At 49.1% G+C, this 18,856-nt stretch overlaps 1 protein-coding gene across 1 annotated transcript in view; it reads left to right on the forward strand.

The window, feature by feature from the left end:
• Nucleotides 1-18,856, forward strand: part of LOC119962304 (dynein heavy chain 11, axonemal-like) — a 690,045-nt gene that overhangs the window by 64,773 nt on the left and 606,416 nt on the right. The window contains exons 6-11 of the mRNA XM_038790290.1: nucleotides 1,907-1,990; nucleotides 2,067-2,225; nucleotides 2,337-2,459; nucleotides 2,546-2,668; nucleotides 5,480-5,704; nucleotides 5,977-6,068. Of these exons, the coding sequence (XP_038646218.1) occupies nucleotides 1,907-1,990; nucleotides 2,067-2,225; nucleotides 2,337-2,459; nucleotides 2,546-2,668; nucleotides 5,480-5,704; nucleotides 5,977-6,068 (806 nt within the window). The remainder of the gene's footprint in view (nucleotides 1-1,906; nucleotides 1,991-2,066; nucleotides 2,226-2,336; nucleotides 2,460-2,545; nucleotides 2,669-5,479; nucleotides 5,705-5,976; nucleotides 6,069-18,856) is intronic.

The following is an 18,856-nucleotide window of genomic DNA, read 5'->3' on the forward strand; positions in this document are numbered from 1 at the left end:
CGGCGGCTGTGGATTTAGGAGATGGCCCACTCGGTCGATCAGCTTGGCGAATGGCAACTCATCCGGCCTGTCTAGGGAAGTCAAGTTCCTGATTAGTGCATAAGTCAGTCCACCGATGGTAGTCAGTAATGTAATGGTCTGTCACTTGTCACTGGTGATGCTGTTTGTGCAGAAAAAAAATTGGAAGTCTTTTAATGTACTGGGCCCAATTGTCCAAGTCGGTATCAAATGGCTCAAGTCTACCTACTTATGCCATGCCTGCCGGCTGGATAGCAGCCTCTCGCGGTAGTTGAAAAGCGGTCCGGGTTTGCAGCACTTGGCACTTAAGGCACCTCCACTTGATCCTCATCGCCAGTGTTGTAGCCTCTCCTCTCCTCTTGACGCAGGGTCTCCTCCTCTTCCCGCAGGGTCTCCTCTTCTCCTCTCCCTCCAGGTTCTCCCCACAGGTTCTCCCCACAGGTTCTCCCTCCTCTCCACTTCCCGCAGGGTCTCCTTTTCCTAACTGCTTCTAGGTTGGGGTTTATATTCTGTGGGGAGCTTCTCCAATTGGGAAGAAGCTCTGCCCCTTAGTCACCTGAGTAGCTCATATTCTGAGGTGCAGGAGGGGAAACTTTCTCTGAGCTTCTGCTGCTTCTGGCTGTAACCCTGCTATCAGTCCTGGTGTGTTATTCTGTATGCTGGCTGCCTTTTTTGGACTTTGAATCCTGGACTGCGGCAAGGATGAATGGTGCTACGACTGGTTGGATGGAGGAGAAGACGCTTGCAGGGGAATGAGAGGATAGAGTTTGCCTGTCTGCAGTTGCCACGCCTTGGACTCGTATTTGTTATAGGCTTTCTTTCTGCTTACCTGCTGGGAGTGGAGCAAGGGGCGGATTTTGGTTGGCCTGCTGCCAGGTTGAAAGTGGAGTAGAACAGACTTGCTTTTGCAGTTTTGGACTGGTGTGTGGAGACCGGATGCCAGAACTGCGAGAGCATTAGTGTGTTGGCCCAATTGACTGTGTACTGCTTGTACTGATGTTGGTTTTGTATTATTGCTGAGGGATTGTATGGTTATTATTGTATTTTTGTTGTGTATTGTTATTTTGGGCCTTGTGGCTGGGTTCTCGCAAGTTCCGGCCCCCTTGTTTCTGTACACTAGGGGTTGAGGAGTCTTTCCTGGTGATAGTGATGGGGAGGGGTATTTTCTCTCTCCCTCTCCTCAACCGCGAGCTACTTATCCGTTTACGGTGGATTGAGCTGCTTGCGGACACCTCTTCACCGACGTGAGGCTGTTGCTGGAGCCAGGGGACAGTGGGGGAGGGGAGTGTGTGCTGGCTTGAGTGCTGACGGCTTTGCCTTGTACTTGATTGTTTGTTGAGTTTCTTATGGTTCCTCTGTATTTTGTCTTGTTTTTTTTTGTAAAGAGAGTTCTCTCCCTCTCTCTTCTGCCATGCCCCGTATTGGTGTGTCCTTTTCCAGTGGTCTGCGCTGCTTGTTTGGGCGCCTTTCCACCGATGTGGGGATACCGTATGCTGGCTTTGCAGCTGCTGCTTTGTTTACAGGAACTGTTTTGGGTTGAACTGTGCCTTCTCTTGGGAAGGACGGGTGTGGTTTCTCTCTCTCTCTCATACCGTGCCCTGCATCGTGTGTCCTTTTTTGGTGGTCTGTGCTTCTCGTTTGGGCGCCTTTCCGCTGATGTGGGGCTACAGTTGGGGGTAGGGGTTCTGCATACAAACCAGCTGTCTAGCCCAATGAGCTAAACGAACCCTATCCCCCTGACTTGCAGGTCTGCGAGCAGAATTCCTGTCTCCAGGGCTAAATTCTGCCCCTTGCCTGTGTATATTCAAGGTATTGTCAAATCTCTTGTAATTTGTCATATTTTGAAGAGTATTTTTTTCTCAATTGTTTTTGATTGCTTATATTTTAGACTAGCATTGATGATTGGACCAAAACACAGTGGAAACAAATAAATGTTGAACAAATGGATATGGAACTGCGAAGATTTGCAAAGGTATGAACGATCTGAATGTAAACTGGTTGCCTGGAATATACACAGTGCTAGTATTGAAAACTACTTTTCCTGGTAGGAGATGAAAACACTTGATAAGGAGGTTCGATTTTGGGATGTCTATGCTGGATTAGCATCTATGGTTAAAAATATGCTGACTTCGCTTCGGGCCGTTACAGAGTTGCAGAATCCTGCAGTCAGAACAAGGCACTGGCAGGAATTAATGAATGCAACAGGGGTAAGTCAACAGGTTTATAATAGTCTGTAGCATGTGTTTTTTTTTACTTCCTAAAAGCAGGCTTAATTTTTTATTCTTTAAGCAATCTGAGCCTGTATTTTACTCTGATAGGTCAGCTTTGTCATGGATGCAGACACTACCCTGGGGGACTTGTTAGCTCTGCAGCTGTACAGGGTAGAAGAGGAAGTAAAAAACATAGTGGATAAAGCAGTAAAGGAAATGGCAATAGAAAAGGTGAAACAAATATCTTTCTTTCTTTTATCAACAAACGTATTTGTCAATAGCATACATTCTCAATAGTGGAATAACTTATTTTTCAGATGCTGGCAGAGATTAGTCAAATATGGAATGGAATGGAGCTTTCATATGAAACACACTACAATACAGGAACCCCATTACTCAAATCTGATGAGAATCTTATTGAAACGCTGGAAGATAATCAGGTGCTGATTTACAGTTAACTTATTTATGAGAAAAATAGATGCATTTAGAAACGTATGTGTAAAAGGCATTGCAATGTCCAATCAGCCATGATCGTATAGGATGGCAAAGCAGGCTCAATAGGCTGAATGACCTACTCCTGTTCCTATGTTCCGAACTAGATTCATTCTTTCTTTGTTCTATATAACTTTTAAATTGTTTTAGCTACAAATTTGGGGCGTATTTCAAATATCTCCCAGGGCCTAGTTAAAAGCAACTTTACATGGGAATTTACCGGTATAATTGCTGCTGGTATGTTTACTTAAAAAAAATATTTGTTTTACTGCCAAACCTAATGCTACTTATTATGTTGATTCTGAGTTGTATTATTATGTTTGTGCTTAAACTTAATTTGGTGAGATGAACTGGTAGTGCCTTTTTAATAATCATGTATTTTATGATTGTAAAATGAAAATATATTCCAGAATGTAATTGATTTATTATTTAAGGCAGGTAAAGTGTTTTATTTTTTAAAAGAACTGGGATTTTAAGAAGTTGAATGATGTAAGAAAAGTCTTTATAGTATTGGCTCCAGGCCATAAACATTCAATGCTTTCAATTATTGGATATAAAAGTGTATTTTTGCTTTTCGTTAGTAAATGTTCTGAACAGCCACCGGCACCAAGTGACATTATCCATGTTGTTGTGATTATATAAAGGTCTGGAACACTTCAATAAAGGCAACATTTTTAAAAAGAGATTATGTTAAAGTAGTTAAACTTGCTCTGTTCTTGAAGGTCGGGTTTTCTTCCAGTATATTAAATTAACAGTACATTTCAATTGATAGCCAACTGAGAATTCATGTTCAATTGAAGTATTTCTGAAATGTGCAATTGTACTGCCATTCTCCTGCTATTACATAAGAAATCTAAGGTCACACCTTAAAAATCTATGGGAATTCTTTTGACAACTGAATTACTGAATGAGGATAATTCAACAGATCCACTTTGATTTCAAAAGGCACTTGTCAGATTTCTCATGTGATGACAGGAATAGCTAACAGATTTTTAGATTGATTGAGAATGGCTAGGCATCAGATGTTGTTAAATGAAAAATGTTGTGCATGGGGGAAAATCTACCCAGTGATGTTTTGCAGGAGTCTGCTGCTACCTTGTAACCTGCAGCGTTGCTAAATCTATGCAATTCTATGGTGAGTTGAGTCAGTTTTGATTTAATATGATTGTGAAATTCCAAATGTAATTACATGAACGGACAGATTCTCTTCCTACTTCAATAAGCTACTAACTGCTTAAAAATATTAAGCATCATTTATCAGTTTATATTCACAGCCCACAACCTCAAATGCACTTGAAAACATATACTTTAATTTGCAGTTAGCTCATATGGATGTCATGGTTCTGTCACAGCTTTACCAATTGTTTGTATTGTGATCATCTGCCAGGTGGCGCCAATACTATTTCAGTTAAAATTTTAAAACTGCTTTATAGATTACTGAAGCTTTTTGCGGAACTCCTAACCTAAACAACAGGCTGTAACACCTGGGCTCCCTGATGTGTTGGGCAGGCTGGGTCAATGTGGACTGCACTTGATGCAGTGTAGCGAGAGACAGACTTCCAACACTCGATGAGATGCAACACAATTTTATTTAACATCTAAACTATTATACATGTTCAATTGTGGGTTGACACTATGCTGACTTGATTGCAGACCTGATACTAGCCTGACCAGACTTACTAGCTACCACATGGTGTTTGCACTGGCTAGCTCATGAACTCTGACTGTCTCAGAAGCTGGGTTCCGAGAGAGCGGGAAAACTGGTGCCCTCTGGCTTTATAGTGGTCGTGCCCTGTCAGGTGATTGGCTGCTCTGTTCTGTGTGCTTACTGGTCATCCTGTGTGTCAATCACTGCCTGTCAGCACTCCATTATATACATAGATATATATTATGACACTCCCCAGCGTTGTATTGTGGCATGGAGAGGTGGTACACCAAAGATGTGCTTGAGAATCCTCTTCGGAAGTTCCCAGGTAAAGTTTGCGTCGCAATTGCCCAGAAGTGCAAACTTCCACTGGACAATTGCCTTGCACTAGGAACATCTGTAAATGCAATTTTAATTGCAACATTGGATGGTTCTGACTGGGTTACACCATTAGTTACCCAGAAAAAGTTAGAAGGATTAAAACTATGTCCAACTTTTGGTAACTATTATACAGGTCCAGATCAACTCCCAGGCACAATACCCCCCCCCCCCCCCCCCCCCCCCCACCCGACACGAGGACTGACCACCCACCCCAAGACTCGACTTCTGACCTGACCTCCAATTCCTCCAAACCTCCGATTTCACCCCTCGACTTTCAATTCCCCCCTCCATCTCCAATCCCCCCCCTCCCCCCCCCCCCCACACACCCACAAATCCTGTCCACTTACATGAGAGACTTAACTTCTTCTTGGCCTGTCAAGGACCTTTAAATTTCACCAGAACTTTACCGTACCAGGTTGATGTCAGTTAATGCTGTAAAATAAAGGGGTGCAGCCTCTTCACTTCGATTCTCCTCTACTTGTGCTGCAGTGCCTGGATTTTGTCTGGCCTGAGTTGGAAAATTGGGTGAGACAAACTGGGGAAAAAGTTCAGATAAGAACTTGGGCACAGAGTGCCAATCCTGCTGATTGCCACTCTGAGGAAGTTCAGGCCCAACATGTTGAAGATAATAACTGAAGAATTCTTAATGCACATGGTTGTACTTATTGCCAAAGCTAGATCTCATAGAGAGCAAAGAAAATCTGACCTTTGTGCTCCTTGCTGTGATTGATAGGTTCAGCTGCAAAACATTTTGATGAGTAAGTATGTGGAACATTTCTTGGCGGATGTCAGTAGCTGGCAAAAGAAACTAATGATTAGTGATTTGGTCATCTCTATGTGGATGGAAGTGCAGCGTACATGGGCTCACTTACAGAGTATTTTCACTGGTTCTGAAGACATTAGAAATCAACTTTCTGAAGATGCTGAACGATTTGATGAGATTGACTTGAACTTCAAGGTACTTTCTGATCTAGGCTATTGATAAGCTAACTTTGTTTTAAATTGCTGTCTGCATGCTGATAATGCTCCATGTTGTGTCTCTCTTGGAGATTATCAAGATAGTCATTCCATTTTCTATTTTTAAAAAATTACAAAATGAATTCTAGAAAGTGTGCATTTATATGGATGATGCAACCACGGAAACTAATTAGTCAAACACTTACAGAACAGTAGCATAGAATTAATTTATATGTGCAAATATTGAAACAACTTTTAATCTTTCCATTTTAGAACCTAATGGCTAAGACTGTTAAAACAAGGAAAGTAATTGAGACAACAAACAATCTGGGATTATTGGAAAAATTAGAAGTGCTTCAACAAAGGTAACAATTACTTATCAACATTTTATCAAAATTCCCAATCATCTAGTTAGACTTTTTTTGTATCAGGTCATTTAATAATTGTATTTTTAATCATTACTAGCTGCTCTCATTAAAAAAAACTCTTGTATCTGTGCTCAATTTCGGCCCACATAACACTGGTTCCTGCAGCCACAATTTTGTAATTTGTCGAGTGCTAAATCTTTCATTATAATTTCTTATGTCCGTATTCATAATGGATTTTGGCTATGTTAACTTCTGCACAATCTGACTCCTGCGTTCCCACAGGTTATTTAAAATGTATCTTTTTTTCACCAGCCATTGTTTCTCACAGTCGCTGAGAAAAATTTCAAAAACATTTTGGGGAATGGATAATCTGTGCTGCCTACTTCTTGAGTGCCAGTTCCGACCCACTGCAGCACGATCTCCATCATGGGTAGGGCAAGGAGACAGGCTGAAGTTCACCCAGCCAGAACATAGACCAAACCGTGTGCTATTGGCACCACCTGCTTCACACCGGCTGACCACCCAACTAAGCCATCTGCAACCCACCCCCCCGCCCCCAACGCATTCGAGTTGCTGTAGCAACTTACAGTTTTACATGTATGTTGGAGCCTGAAACAATAGGTGGTGATGGTCGAGGTTCCAATTTTTTTTCCATCACATGGCTACTATATGAAAGGGTTTACAAGTTGTGTCTCTGTTACGATCCAACCAAACCCCAACAGTGGCTAGGATAATGGACCGAAACCCCAATATTTTATTTTAAGACTGTGCATAAAGAATGATTTTCTACAGGAGGGATTGCATGAAAAAGTAATATTTGGTTATTTTTAAAACAACACTTTATTATGAGTCACAATATTATAGAATCGTAGAATTTACAGTGCAGAAGGAGGCAATTCGGCCCATTGAGCCTTCACCAGCTCTTGGAAAGAGCATCCAATTTAAGCCCACGCCTCCACCCTATATCTGTAACCCAATCTAACCTTTTGGACTCCAAGGGGCAATTCAGCAGGGCCATTCCACCTAACCTGCACATGTTTGACTGTTGGAGGAAACCGAAGCAACCGGAGGAAACCCACGCATAAACAGGGAGAAAGTGCAAACTCTATAAGACAGTCACCTGAGGCCTGGAATTGAACTCAGGACCCTGGAGCTGTGAGGCAGCAGTGCAAACCACTGTGCTAACATGCCGTCAATTAAACTGGTTTTAAATTCAAACTCAAAACGAACAGCTACAATTATACCTCAACATTACTACTCAATTTCCCATTAAACAACAAGAAAAAAAACATACCACTCTCAAGCTAATTTAAAGTGATTCTTGCATTCCAACTCAGACCCTGGCTCTTGTGAGAACCCCATCAGATTCTATCTGACTGTCTTCAAATGGCTGCTTATCTGGGTTGTTTCAGCCTTTTTCCTTGTCTCCAGACAAGGCTGCTCTGTTTTTAAAAATATATATTTTATTACAAACGTATATAAAAAGTTACAACACATAAACAATTCAGGAAACAGGCTTCCCAACAAATGACTGTACAGTTTGTACAAGTTTATCCACTTTTTCACCCCCCCCCAAACACGGTCACAAACATCCCCCACCTTGCCTCAAACCCCTCCACTAAACTCCTTAACTCATATTTTATCTTTTCAAGCCGAAGAAAATCATATAGAGCACCCAGCCAGGCCTCTATCCCCCCAGTGACGTTGCTGACTGTCACTAAATAAGATCCGTCGCTGCTTCTGGGGTCTCAATGTAATATTCCCGGCCTTCAAACATCACCATTAATTTTGCCGGGTTGAGCACCCTAGACCTGATATGCAGCTGATATAACAGCACCTTGGCCTTGTTGAACCCTGCACGCGTTTTGTCAGCTCAGCTCCAATGTCCTGATGTAGTTGAACCTTGTTCCCCTCCCATTCACAGTTGCGCTTTTCCCTGGCCCACTGCAAGATCTTCTCTTTCTCCACAAATCTATAGAGTCTCACGATCACTGCCCGTGGTGGCTTCTCTTCTCTGGGCTTCTTTCTCAGACACCTGTGCGCTTTGTCCACTTCACGGGCCTTATCCAGCACCCCCTCTGCCACCAGCCCCGCCAGCCTCCTTGACACGTACATCGTGGCATTCACATCTTTCACTTCTTTAGGCAAGCCCAGTATCCGACTTCTCGAACTGTTTTCCTGCTTCTCCACCTTTGCTCTCAATGTCTTGCAAAGGTCTCCCAAGAGCCCCACCTCCGTGTCCAATACCACCACCCGATCGCTGAGATTCAACATCACCCTCTCAATCTCTCAGATCTGCGACCCCTGCGCCTCCAAACATTTCTCCACCCTCTCCATCGAGCCCTTCAGGGGTGCCATAGCCCCTTCAATAGCTTTCAAATTATCCTCTTGCATCTCTTTCCTTTGCTGCCGAAACTCATCCTTGATGAAAGCCATCAACTGCTCCATCTGGGGCTTTCTGACTTGCACTAACCCTTCCCCCTCCGCCATCGTTCCACTGGATGCTGCGCCACAGCTCTCCTCCAACTCCTTGGCCAGGTATTTCACCGTCTTCTGCTGTGTTTGGTAATCAGCAGACGTACCACTCCCGGGGGAAACTACTCCGACCTTCAACTACACCTTTCTGACAAATTTGCTCCCGATATCGGGTAAAAAGAGCTCTTTCCTATGCCTTCAAACAGGAGCTGCCCTGTGTGCGACCACTCACACCATGGCTGCCACTGGAGGTCGGCTGCTCTGTTTTTAACTATTATCACTTTTTAAGCTATCTCACAGGAAAAGAAAATTGCCTCTCTTGTGATTCTACAAGGGTTACCAGATCAGAGATGACTTCCTTTCAGTGTTCTCCCAAAACACAACCTTCTAATGCTTTCAAAATGACTCTGTGTCTCTCTGAGCTCCACCTATCACTGACCTCATTTTGTCAAGGGAACATAGCTGATAGAAGCCAGGAGACCCTGCACCCAGGATCTACCCAGCTCGCAACGCCTTGCGAGATCTAACGTGATCTTGCGAGACATTGCAATGTGGATGGGGTCAGTTTTGGAAAATCTGCATATTAGAGCGAGGCAGCTAGCCTCACAAGGCACCAGAGGCATTGGGATCTATCTCCTTCACCTCGGAGACCTCGGGCGAGTGCCGTTCCATACTGGTCCCCACAACAGGGGACCAGATGGAAGGGCACTTGTGGGGGTCTTCCTGGAGATCGGAGGTCCCCAGGTGCTCCCCCCACCCCTCTCCAGGGAAAACGGGAACCCCCCCTCGTTGTGAGTTGGGGCTTTTGGGCGGGCGAGGGGGTGTCCGCGTTGCTTTAGGGGCTCCAGAGATTCGGTCACCATTTAATAATTCCGTCCCAACCTACAGTGAGGATTTCTGGTGAGCGGAACTCCTCAGTGCAAAAAACAGGGCTATGTGCAGCCTTCCCCGCTGTGGCCTCCTATCTAACTGGGGGTGCATTAAATAGCAGGGTGTTTCTAGGCAGTGCGAGTATTGGGAAACACGCGGCGAAACGAGCTGGCTATGGGACTTTGATCCCATTTGATTAAATTGCGCCCAGTTTCTCTGCAGACAGTCCAGTCTGGCCAGAGAGTACAGTTCCCCAGTGTTGAAAATAATTCTAAGTGTGGGCTTGAGCGAGGAGAAACTCCCCAGGGCCCAAAAACGTGTGGTTAGATAGCGGTAGTTAACTCGCCGACAGAGCCGGCGAGAAACTCCCAACAAAACCCACCACAAATTACACTTTGAAATATTTCCGTTAGATCGTGCCCAGAGTCATTATGAAATGCAATTTAAAATTTTTTTACACTATGACTTTCACCAAGCCTGTTTAATAGGTAACAGCAGTTTGCGTTTGTCTACTTTAAAATACCTCCTGCCACTAAGTGGGGAGAAAAAAATTGAAGCAAAAGGACAAATATTAAGCCATAGAGGGTAGAAGGCCAGATGACTGAAAGCTTAGTCAAAAATATAGATTTGTGAAATTTTTGAGATTGGAGATAGATGTTGGTAGCTTTCGGAAAAGAATTTCAGAGCACAGTTGAGGCAGCTGAAGGCTCCACCAAAACCGCTGGAGCATGGGATGGAATCCATGAACGGTCAGAGTTTAAACATGGCGCGGGTTTTTCCAGCCTCTTGTGGTGTGTTTTCCAATGGTGGAGGCATCACCCCATTTGCCGCCAACAGGATCCTCTGGTCCTGCAGATGTCCACGGCGTTTTGCATGGTTGATCCATATTGCTGTTGGGGAACCTGCCACAGAGAGTCACCTTCAGCGGGACTGGGGGATCCCACTAACTGGAAGGGCCGGAAAGTCCCACCCATGGAATTGAGCAAAGAGAATAAGTATTCTGATCCCCATAGAGACTCATAACTTTTAAAAAGAGATTTGAATTTTCAACAGACTGACACAAAGGATTGCACGACAAGATTTTACGTTTTAAGACTTTTAATGTTTCAAATTAAAATCACCAACTAACATTACTTGGGAGGCAAGTAATACTCTAATTTACAGAAAAGACAACTTCCGATGGCGGCTATAGAGTGAGTGGTCACACATTTGGTGGCTCCCACTCAAGGTAGATTTTGTTGGTCCTTCCCCACCCGTATGGGTTTTTTTTTGAGTACAAAAGGGTGTGAGTGCCCAGGGAAGGTAATTCTCCCAGGTGAGATTGGTGTATGGATCAGAGGACAAGGAGTCCCACGAGAGTCCCACGAGAGAGCAGCTGGAGAAGGGCAGTTTTTGTGATGCGCCACAGCTTAAGATGGCAGAGGGCAAGGGGGCAGCACTGCCTGCCCAGTGGTCAACTGAGCAGCTGGTGGAGTTTTTAAACAATAAGTTCCAGTGGCAGAGGAAGGAAGTCTGGGAAGACCTGGCTAAGGTGGTGGAGCAGCGATTGAGAAAGTTGGGCAGAGATTGGAAGCTCAGGGCTCAGCGATGCAGAAGGTGAAGGAGGTGGTGAGGGAGCATGAGGAGCGGATGGAGTTCGGGATGGTGTTGGACAGCCGGAAGAGACGGAGAGAAGTTGGAGGACCTGGAGAATTTCTCCAAGCTTCAGAACTTGAGGATAGTCAGGATGCCCAAGGTCATCGAGGGAGCGGAGGCCGGCAAGTATGTGGCAAGGTTGCTGGAGAAGTTGATGGGAGAGGGGGATAGGGTGCACAGGGCGCTGAGGAGGAAGCCGCAGGTGGGGAAACTGCCGAGGGCGATGGTGGTGCGTTTGCGGTTTCTGCTGGAGAGACACGTGAAATTGGGAGATCAGATGAGGCGGAGGAGGAGATGGGTAGAGCAGGTGTTCCACTTGGGGCCAGATATGAAGACGTGGGGAGTAACGGTGTTGATCAATAAGGGGGTGGTGTTTGAGGTGCGGAGCACTGTGACCGATCCCGGGCTAGTGGGGGTTAGTGGGATGATAGGGAAGACGGTGGTCTTGGTAAACACTTATGCCCCGAATTGGGACGATTTGGATTTTATGATATGCACCGGTTAATTAAGTGGGGGGGGGGGGGGGGGGGGGTTTCAATAGCATCCTGGACCCGAGCCTCGACCTGTCAAGCACAAAGTTGTTGATATGGTCGGCAATGTCTAGGTAGCTGAGGGGGATCATGGAACGCATGGGAGGGAACGGACCCACGGACGTTTGGAGGCTGAGGGCAAAGGAGTTTTTATACTTCTCCCATGAGCATTGGGTGTATTCCCGGATTGAGTTTTTCGTAATGGACAAGGCGTTGCTGGCGGGGATGGTTGACTCTGGGTAATTGTGGTCTCTGACCACCCACTACCTTGGGTGGATTTGCGGGTGGTTCAGGGGATGGGCCAACGGCTGCAGTGGCAGTTTGATGTGGGGCTGCTGGCAGATGAGGGGGTGTGTGAGCAGGTGAGGGCTACCATACGGGTTTATGTGGAGGTGAATGATAGAAGGGATGTCACGCTGTGGGAGGCACTTGAGGCTGTAGTTAGAGGGCAATTTATTTTGATTCGGGCACATGGGGAGAGGACGGAGCAGGAGTAGAGAGCAAGGCTGGTCGATGAGATTTTGAGGGTGGATAGGAGATACTCGGTGGTGACGGAGGAGGGGTTGTTGAAGGAGAGACAGGCTCCAGATGGAGTTTGGGTTAGTGTCTACGGGGAAGGTGGTGGGGCAGTTGCAAAGGACCAGAGGGGCAGTTTACGAGCATGGGGAGAAGGTGAGTAGGATGCTGACCCATCAGTTGAGACAGCAGGCAGCGGCAAGGGAGATCGGTAGAGTGAGGGACGAGAGGGGTAAGGAGGTGTTGGATCCGGATCAGGTCAATGGGGTATTTGAGGCCTTTTATAGGAGACTCTATGTGTTGGAGACCCTGAGGGCGGAAGAAGGGATGAGGAAGTTCCTGGATGGATTGGAGTTTCCCAGGGTGGCAGAGGGGTGCGGTCAGGGCCTGGAGGCCCCAATTCGACTGCGGGAGGTGATGGATAGCATGGGGAGATGCAGGCAGGGAAGGCACTGGGTCTGGATAGGTTCCCAGTCAAGTTTTATAAAACGTTTCGTGCTGAGCTAGGGCCACTGCTGGTGAGGACATATATAGAGACGAGGGGGGAGGAATTCCCTCCCCTACTTTATCACAGGCTTCCATTTCCCTTATTCTTAAAAAGTGTAAGGACCATAGAGCAGTGTGAGTCGTATCGGGTGACTTCATTATTAAATGTCGATGCCAAGCTTCTGGCGAAGTTGCTTGCATCGTGGATTGTAGATTGAATGGGGAGGATCAGACTGGTTTTGTGAAGAGATGGCAGCTGTCAGCGAATGTGCGGAGGTTACTGAATGTGATTATGATGCCCACGGGGAGGGAGGTTGAGGTAGTGATAGAAATGGATGCGGAGAAGACCGTTGACTGGGTGGAGTGGGTGTATTTGTTTTAGGTGCTGTAGCAGTTCAGGTTCGGACAGGGGTTTGTGGATTGGGTCCTGTTGCTTTATAAGGCGCCGGTGGCGAGTGTGTGGACGGACCGAGTGAGTTCGGGGTACTTTGGGCTACACTGTGGGACGAGACACATGGGTGCCCACTCTCCCCATTGCTTTCGCCTTGGTGATAGCACCTTTGCCAATGGTGCTCGGGATATTGAGGAATTGGAGAAGGATTGAGCGGAGGACTGCTGAGCATATAGGATTCTGTTATATGTGGATGACCAGTTATGCGCCTTGGACCTGTTGGGTTGCTTTGGGGGGATTATGGGGATTTTAGGGGAGTTTGGCTTGTTTTCGGGATATAAATTGAAATTGGGAAAGAGTGGGGTGTTCCCAACCAATGCTAAGGCGCACAAAAGGAGGATGGTGGAGTTCCGTTCTGCGTGGTGGGACGAGCTTTAGATACCTTGGTATCCAGGTGGCATGGAGCTGGGCCCAGCTGCATAGGTTGAACAATGATCGATTGGTGGAGGGGATGAAGGCGGATTTTATGAGATGGGACAGTGTGAATTGTATGAGTTGCCCAAGAGGAATGATTTTGGGTATCTACAGGTTCGGAAGTTCGTGAGGTGAGAGGTGTTGACTTTTCCAGGGCTGCTGCTTCCGGTGCTTCAAGATAAGCTTCTGTTAGAGGACACAATAAGGGAAGGGGAGGTGCCATATATTTACAAGGAACTGATGGAGAGGGAGGGCGCCCTGGTGAGGATTTTAAGCGCAAATGGGAGGAGGAGCTGGGAGAGGAGGTGGAGGCTAAAATATGGGCTGAGGCCATACGGAGGGTGAATGCATCCTCATCATGTGTGAGGTTCAGCCTCATCCGGTTTAAAGTGGTGCATACGGCCCACAAGACGATGGGCTAGAATGAGTAGGTTTTTTGAGGGGGTAAAAGATAGGTGTGGGCAGTGCGCAAGGGGGGCCTGCAAATCACGTCCACATGTGCTGCCCGTGTCCAAGACTGAGGGGGTTCTTGCAACGGTTCTTGGATGTTATGTCCGAGGTTCTGGATGTGCTTGTGGCCCCGAATCTGAAGGTGGCAATATTTGTCATGCCAAAATTCTCAGGAGTGCAGGGGGTGGTGAGAGGCCGATGTATTGGCTGTTTCTTACTTGATAGCCCGGAGACGGATTTTGCTATGTTTGCTATGCAGGGTTGTGGGTGAACAAATTCCTGAGGTTGGAGAAGATCAATTTTGCTCTTCAGGGGTCGGTAAAAGGGTACATTACCATTTGTTTCATTTATTGTACAATACAAAAAGGCTTTTTCTTGAGTTTTTAATTTACAAACTGTCGCCATTGTACTCGGCGTACCAGCCCTCCCTCTCCCAGCCCCCCCCCCCCCTAACCCTTCCCCCGCTTGCCCGCCCGCCTCCCCTTGTTACTTTCCCTGATCGCTCTTGTGTGTGTGTGTGTGTGTGTGTGGTAGTCACCACTGTTTGTATATATCACATACATGAGATGTAATACGGTAAGGCTCCTGTACTACAGGTACGGGGGTAGATCCCTGCCTGCTGGCTCCATCCAGTACAAATGTGTGTGCTCACCGAGCTGCAGCCATTTCGGCAGCAGCTACAGGAGGCCACACATCTCTGCTTAATAAAGCCTCGATTACTCTCTACTCTCGTCTCGTCGTCATTGATAGTGCATCAATTTATCAAACAGAGATTTTACAACGATGGACCTCCGCATCAAGCCAGACCGCCTGCAGCTGCACCCTCAAGCAGTCAACGCCAAGTCAGCCTTCGCCCACTGGCTAGCTTGCTTTAAAGCCTACATCGGATCTGCGACAGAACCACCCACAGAGGCACAGAAACTCCAGATCCTGTATACACGGCTGAGCTCCCATATCTTTCCTCTCATCCGGGACGCGCCCACCTTCGCTGAGGCCATGGCGCTTCTGAAAGAGAACTACACCCAGCAGACCAACAAACTCCTATGCCAGGCGCCTCCTGTCCACGCGGCATCAACTCCCCGGTGAGTCGGTGGAAAATTTCTGGCGTGCCCTGCACGCCCTGGCAAGGGACTGGGATTGCCAGGCCGTTTCGGCCATTGAACATTCCGAACTCCTAATCAGGGATGCTTTCGTCATGGGCATAGGGTCGGCGTACATCCGCCAGCGCCTCTTAGAAGGGGCTACCCTTGACCTCGCGGCAACCAAGAAACTCGCGACCTTACTAACTCACGTAATGTACAAGCGTACGCCCCCGACTGCACGGCGCCCCACTCCTGGACATGGTGGACCCCACCAGCGAACACCCTATCGTTCACCCCACCAGCGACCGCCCCCAGCCAACCCCAAGCCTGCGCTGCGCGGAAACCAGCCAACCCCGGGGGACCCAATTGCTACTTCTATGGACAGACAAAGCACCCCTGGCAGCGCTGCCCAGCGCGGAGCACACTCTGCAAAGCCTGCAGGAAGAAAGGACATTTCGCTGCGGTGTGCCAGGCCCGCTCAATTGCCGCTGCAACCATCCCATTGTTCCTGCACCCCCCCACGTGCGACCCGTGGGCGCCGCCAGTTTTGCCCCCGCAATCCACGTGCGGCCCGTGGGCGCCGCCATCTTCCTCTCCTCAGAACATGTGCGGCCTGTGGGCGCTGCCATCTTCCTTGCCTCAAGACACGTGCGGCCCGTGGGCGCTGCCATCTTCCCCCCATCAGGCCTCGTGCGGCCCGTGGGCGCTGCCATCTTTAACACCACCTCCCATGGGCGCCGCCATCTTCCCCGCCTCAGGACCCCTGCTCGTCGGGCACCTCATCGGGCCGCTCATCGCCCGCAACCGCCGTCGACCAGCCTGGGGCCTTCCAACACCAGCTACAGTTCGCCTCCATCACGATTGACCAGTCCCGGGCGCACAACCTCGCAACCACGTTGACGACGGTAATGGTCGATGGGCACAGGACATCTTGCCTTCTTGACTCCGGGAACGCAGAGAGCTTTTTCCACCCCGATACGGTAAGGCGCTGCTCCCACGCGGTACACCCCATTACACAACTAATCTCCCTGGCCTCCGGATCCCACTCCGTGGAGTACTGCACCGCCATCCTCACCATCCAGGGCGTAGAGTTCAGCGACTTCCGGCTCTACGTCCTCCCCAACCTCTGCGCTGCCTTGCTACTCGGCCTGGACTTCCAGTGCAACCTCCAAAGTCTAACCCTGAAATTCGGCGGGCCTCTACCACCCCTTGCTCAGGCTTACTGTATGCGGTCTCATGACCCTTAAGGTTGACCCGCCTACTCTGTTTGCAAACCTCATCCCGCATTGCAAACCCGTCGCCACCAGGAGCAGACAGTACAGTGCCCAGGACAGGACCTTCATCAGGTCTGAGGCCCAGCGGCTACTGTGGGAAGGCATCATCGAGACCAGCAACAGCCCCTGGAGAGCCCAAGTGGTGGTTGTGAAAACTGGGGAGAAACACAGGATGGTTGTTGACTACAGTCAGACCATCAATCGGTACACGCAGCTCGACACGTACCCCCTCCCATGCATATCTTATGGGGTCAATCAGATTGCACAGTACCGGGTCTCCTCGACAGTGGACCTGAAATCTGCCGACCACCAGCTCCCCATTCGCAAGGCGGACCGCCCGTACACCGCGTTTGAAGCGGACGGCCGCCTTTACCACTTCCTTAGGGTTCCCTTCGGCATCACTAATGGGGTCTCGGTCTTCCAACGGTACGGACTGTGGGCCTCCTTCCTGTACCTGGATAACGTCACCATCTGCGGGCAGGACCACGACACTAACCTTTCCAAATTCCTCCACACCGCCGAAATCCTGAACCTTACGTATAACAAGGAGAAGTGAGGGTCAGCACCAACCGCCTAGCCATGCTTGTCTATGTGGTGCAAAATGGAGTTTTAGGGCCTGACCCCGATCGCATACGCCCCCTCATGGAACTCCCCCTCCCCCACTGCCCCAAGGCCCTCAAACGCTGCCTGGGGTTCTTCTCATACTACGCCCAGTGGGTCCCTAACTACGCGGACAAGGCCCACCCCACTCATTCACTCCACCACTTTCCCCCTGACAGCCGAGGCTCACCAGGCCTTCAACCGTATCAAGGCCGACATCGCCAAGGCCACGATGCACGCGGTCGACGAGACGCTCCCCTTCCAAGTTGAGAGCGATGCATCAGACGTCGCTCTGGCCACCACTCTCAACCAGACAGGCAGGCACGTGGCATTCTTTTCACGCACCCTCCATGCCTCCGAAATTTGGAACTCCTTCGTCGAGAAGGAGGTCCAAGCCATCCTAGAAGCTGTGCGGCATTGGAGGCCTTACCTGGCTGGTAGGAGATTCACTCTCCTCACTGACCAACGGTCGGTTGCCTTCATGTTCAATAACACACAGCGGATGGACTTCCGGTTGCGGCTATGACCAGCTAAGTCGCACGTTTGGCTGCTCCTGCTACAAATGTGTTTTCGGGCCGATTGGAGGGCCCCAACGGCGCTGTAAGGACAAATCCCAGTGGGGGAAGGCTCCCTGAAGAGAACCAGACCAACTTTATGGTCGGTACCCGGAGTGGGGTGGTAAAGAAAGCAACAGCAGCTCCCAAAAAAAAGCGGGGGAAGAAGACCAAAATGGCGGCCGGTGGCGCACCCGAGGAATGGAGGAAATGGGCGGAGGAGCAGCAGGCCGCTCTCCTGCGCTTCTTTACGGAGCTGAAAATGGAGCTCTTGGAGTCAATGAATGCGACGACCACCAGGCTGATGGGAGCCCAGGCGACCCAAGAGGCGTCGATTCGGGAGCTGCAACAGGAGATGACTGTGAGGGAGGAGGAGGCCACGGTCCTCGTGGGAAAGGTAGAGGTGCACGAGGCACTCCACCTGAAATGGCAGAGCCGTTTTGAGGAGCTGGATACCCGAATGAGGCGGAAGAACCTGAGGATCTTGGGCCTGGCAGAAGGCCTGGAGGGGTCAGACCTCCCGGGATATGTAGCAGAAATGCTGAGCTCCCTGATGGGGGCAGGGGCCGTCCCTTCGCCCCTGGAGCTGGAAGAGGCCTACAGGGTCATGGCTAGGAGGCCAAGAGCAAATGAGCCCCCGAGGGCGGTGCTGGTGCGGTTCCAGCGACTCAGCGACCGTGAGAGAGTGCTGGAGTGGGCCAAGAGGGAAAGGAGCAGCAAGTGGGAGAATTCGACGGTGAGGGTCTACCAGGACTGGAGTGCGGAGGTGGCAAAGCGGCGGGCCCGGTACAACCGGACGAAGGCGGTGCTACATGCAAAACGGATCAGGTTCGGAATGCTGCAGCCAGCGCGCTTGTGGGTCACCTACAGGAACCAACACCACTATTTTGAGTCCCCAGAGGAGGCGTGGGCCTTTGTACAGGAAGAGAAACTGGACTCAAATTAGACCCAGGGGATACTTGGCGGCCGTAGCCGCTCGGGTACTTTCAGCTGAATTCTTTGTTTGGATTTTGAACTCTTGCTGTGGTTTTTCTTCTGATGTTTTTTCCCCCTTTGCCAACTTCCCTTAGTTATTGTTATTGTGGTTATTCATGGTTATTTATGGTTATTTATGCTGTTTGGTAGAGGGCGACTGTTAAGTACATTGTTATTTGTTATTTATCTGTTATTTATAATGTTAAGTTGGGGAGGTGGGACGGGGGGGAGAGCAGATCGGGGATATGGGCCCCTAGGGGGGGTTCTTTTACAGGCATGGACGGGGACGGGGGTGGAACTGAAGATGGCGGGGTGGGGTGTGGCAGGGCGAAAGCGCGGGCTTTCCTCTGTTTTCCCGCGCGCGGGGCAGAGGAGGGGGGAGGGGAGGAGTGCGGGGCGTGGCTAGCAATGGCGACCTTTCCCGCGCTGGAGCGGGGCCAGGGAGGAGTGGCAAGGGGGGGGGAGGCCCCCCC

This window comes from Scyliorhinus canicula, chromosome 2 (genome assembly GCF_902713615.1).
Source record: "Scyliorhinus canicula chromosome 2, sScyCan1.1, whole genome shotgun sequence".
Classification (NCBI taxonomy): Eukaryota; Metazoa; Chordata; class Chondrichthyes; order Carcharhiniformes; family Scyliorhinidae; genus Scyliorhinus; species Scyliorhinus canicula.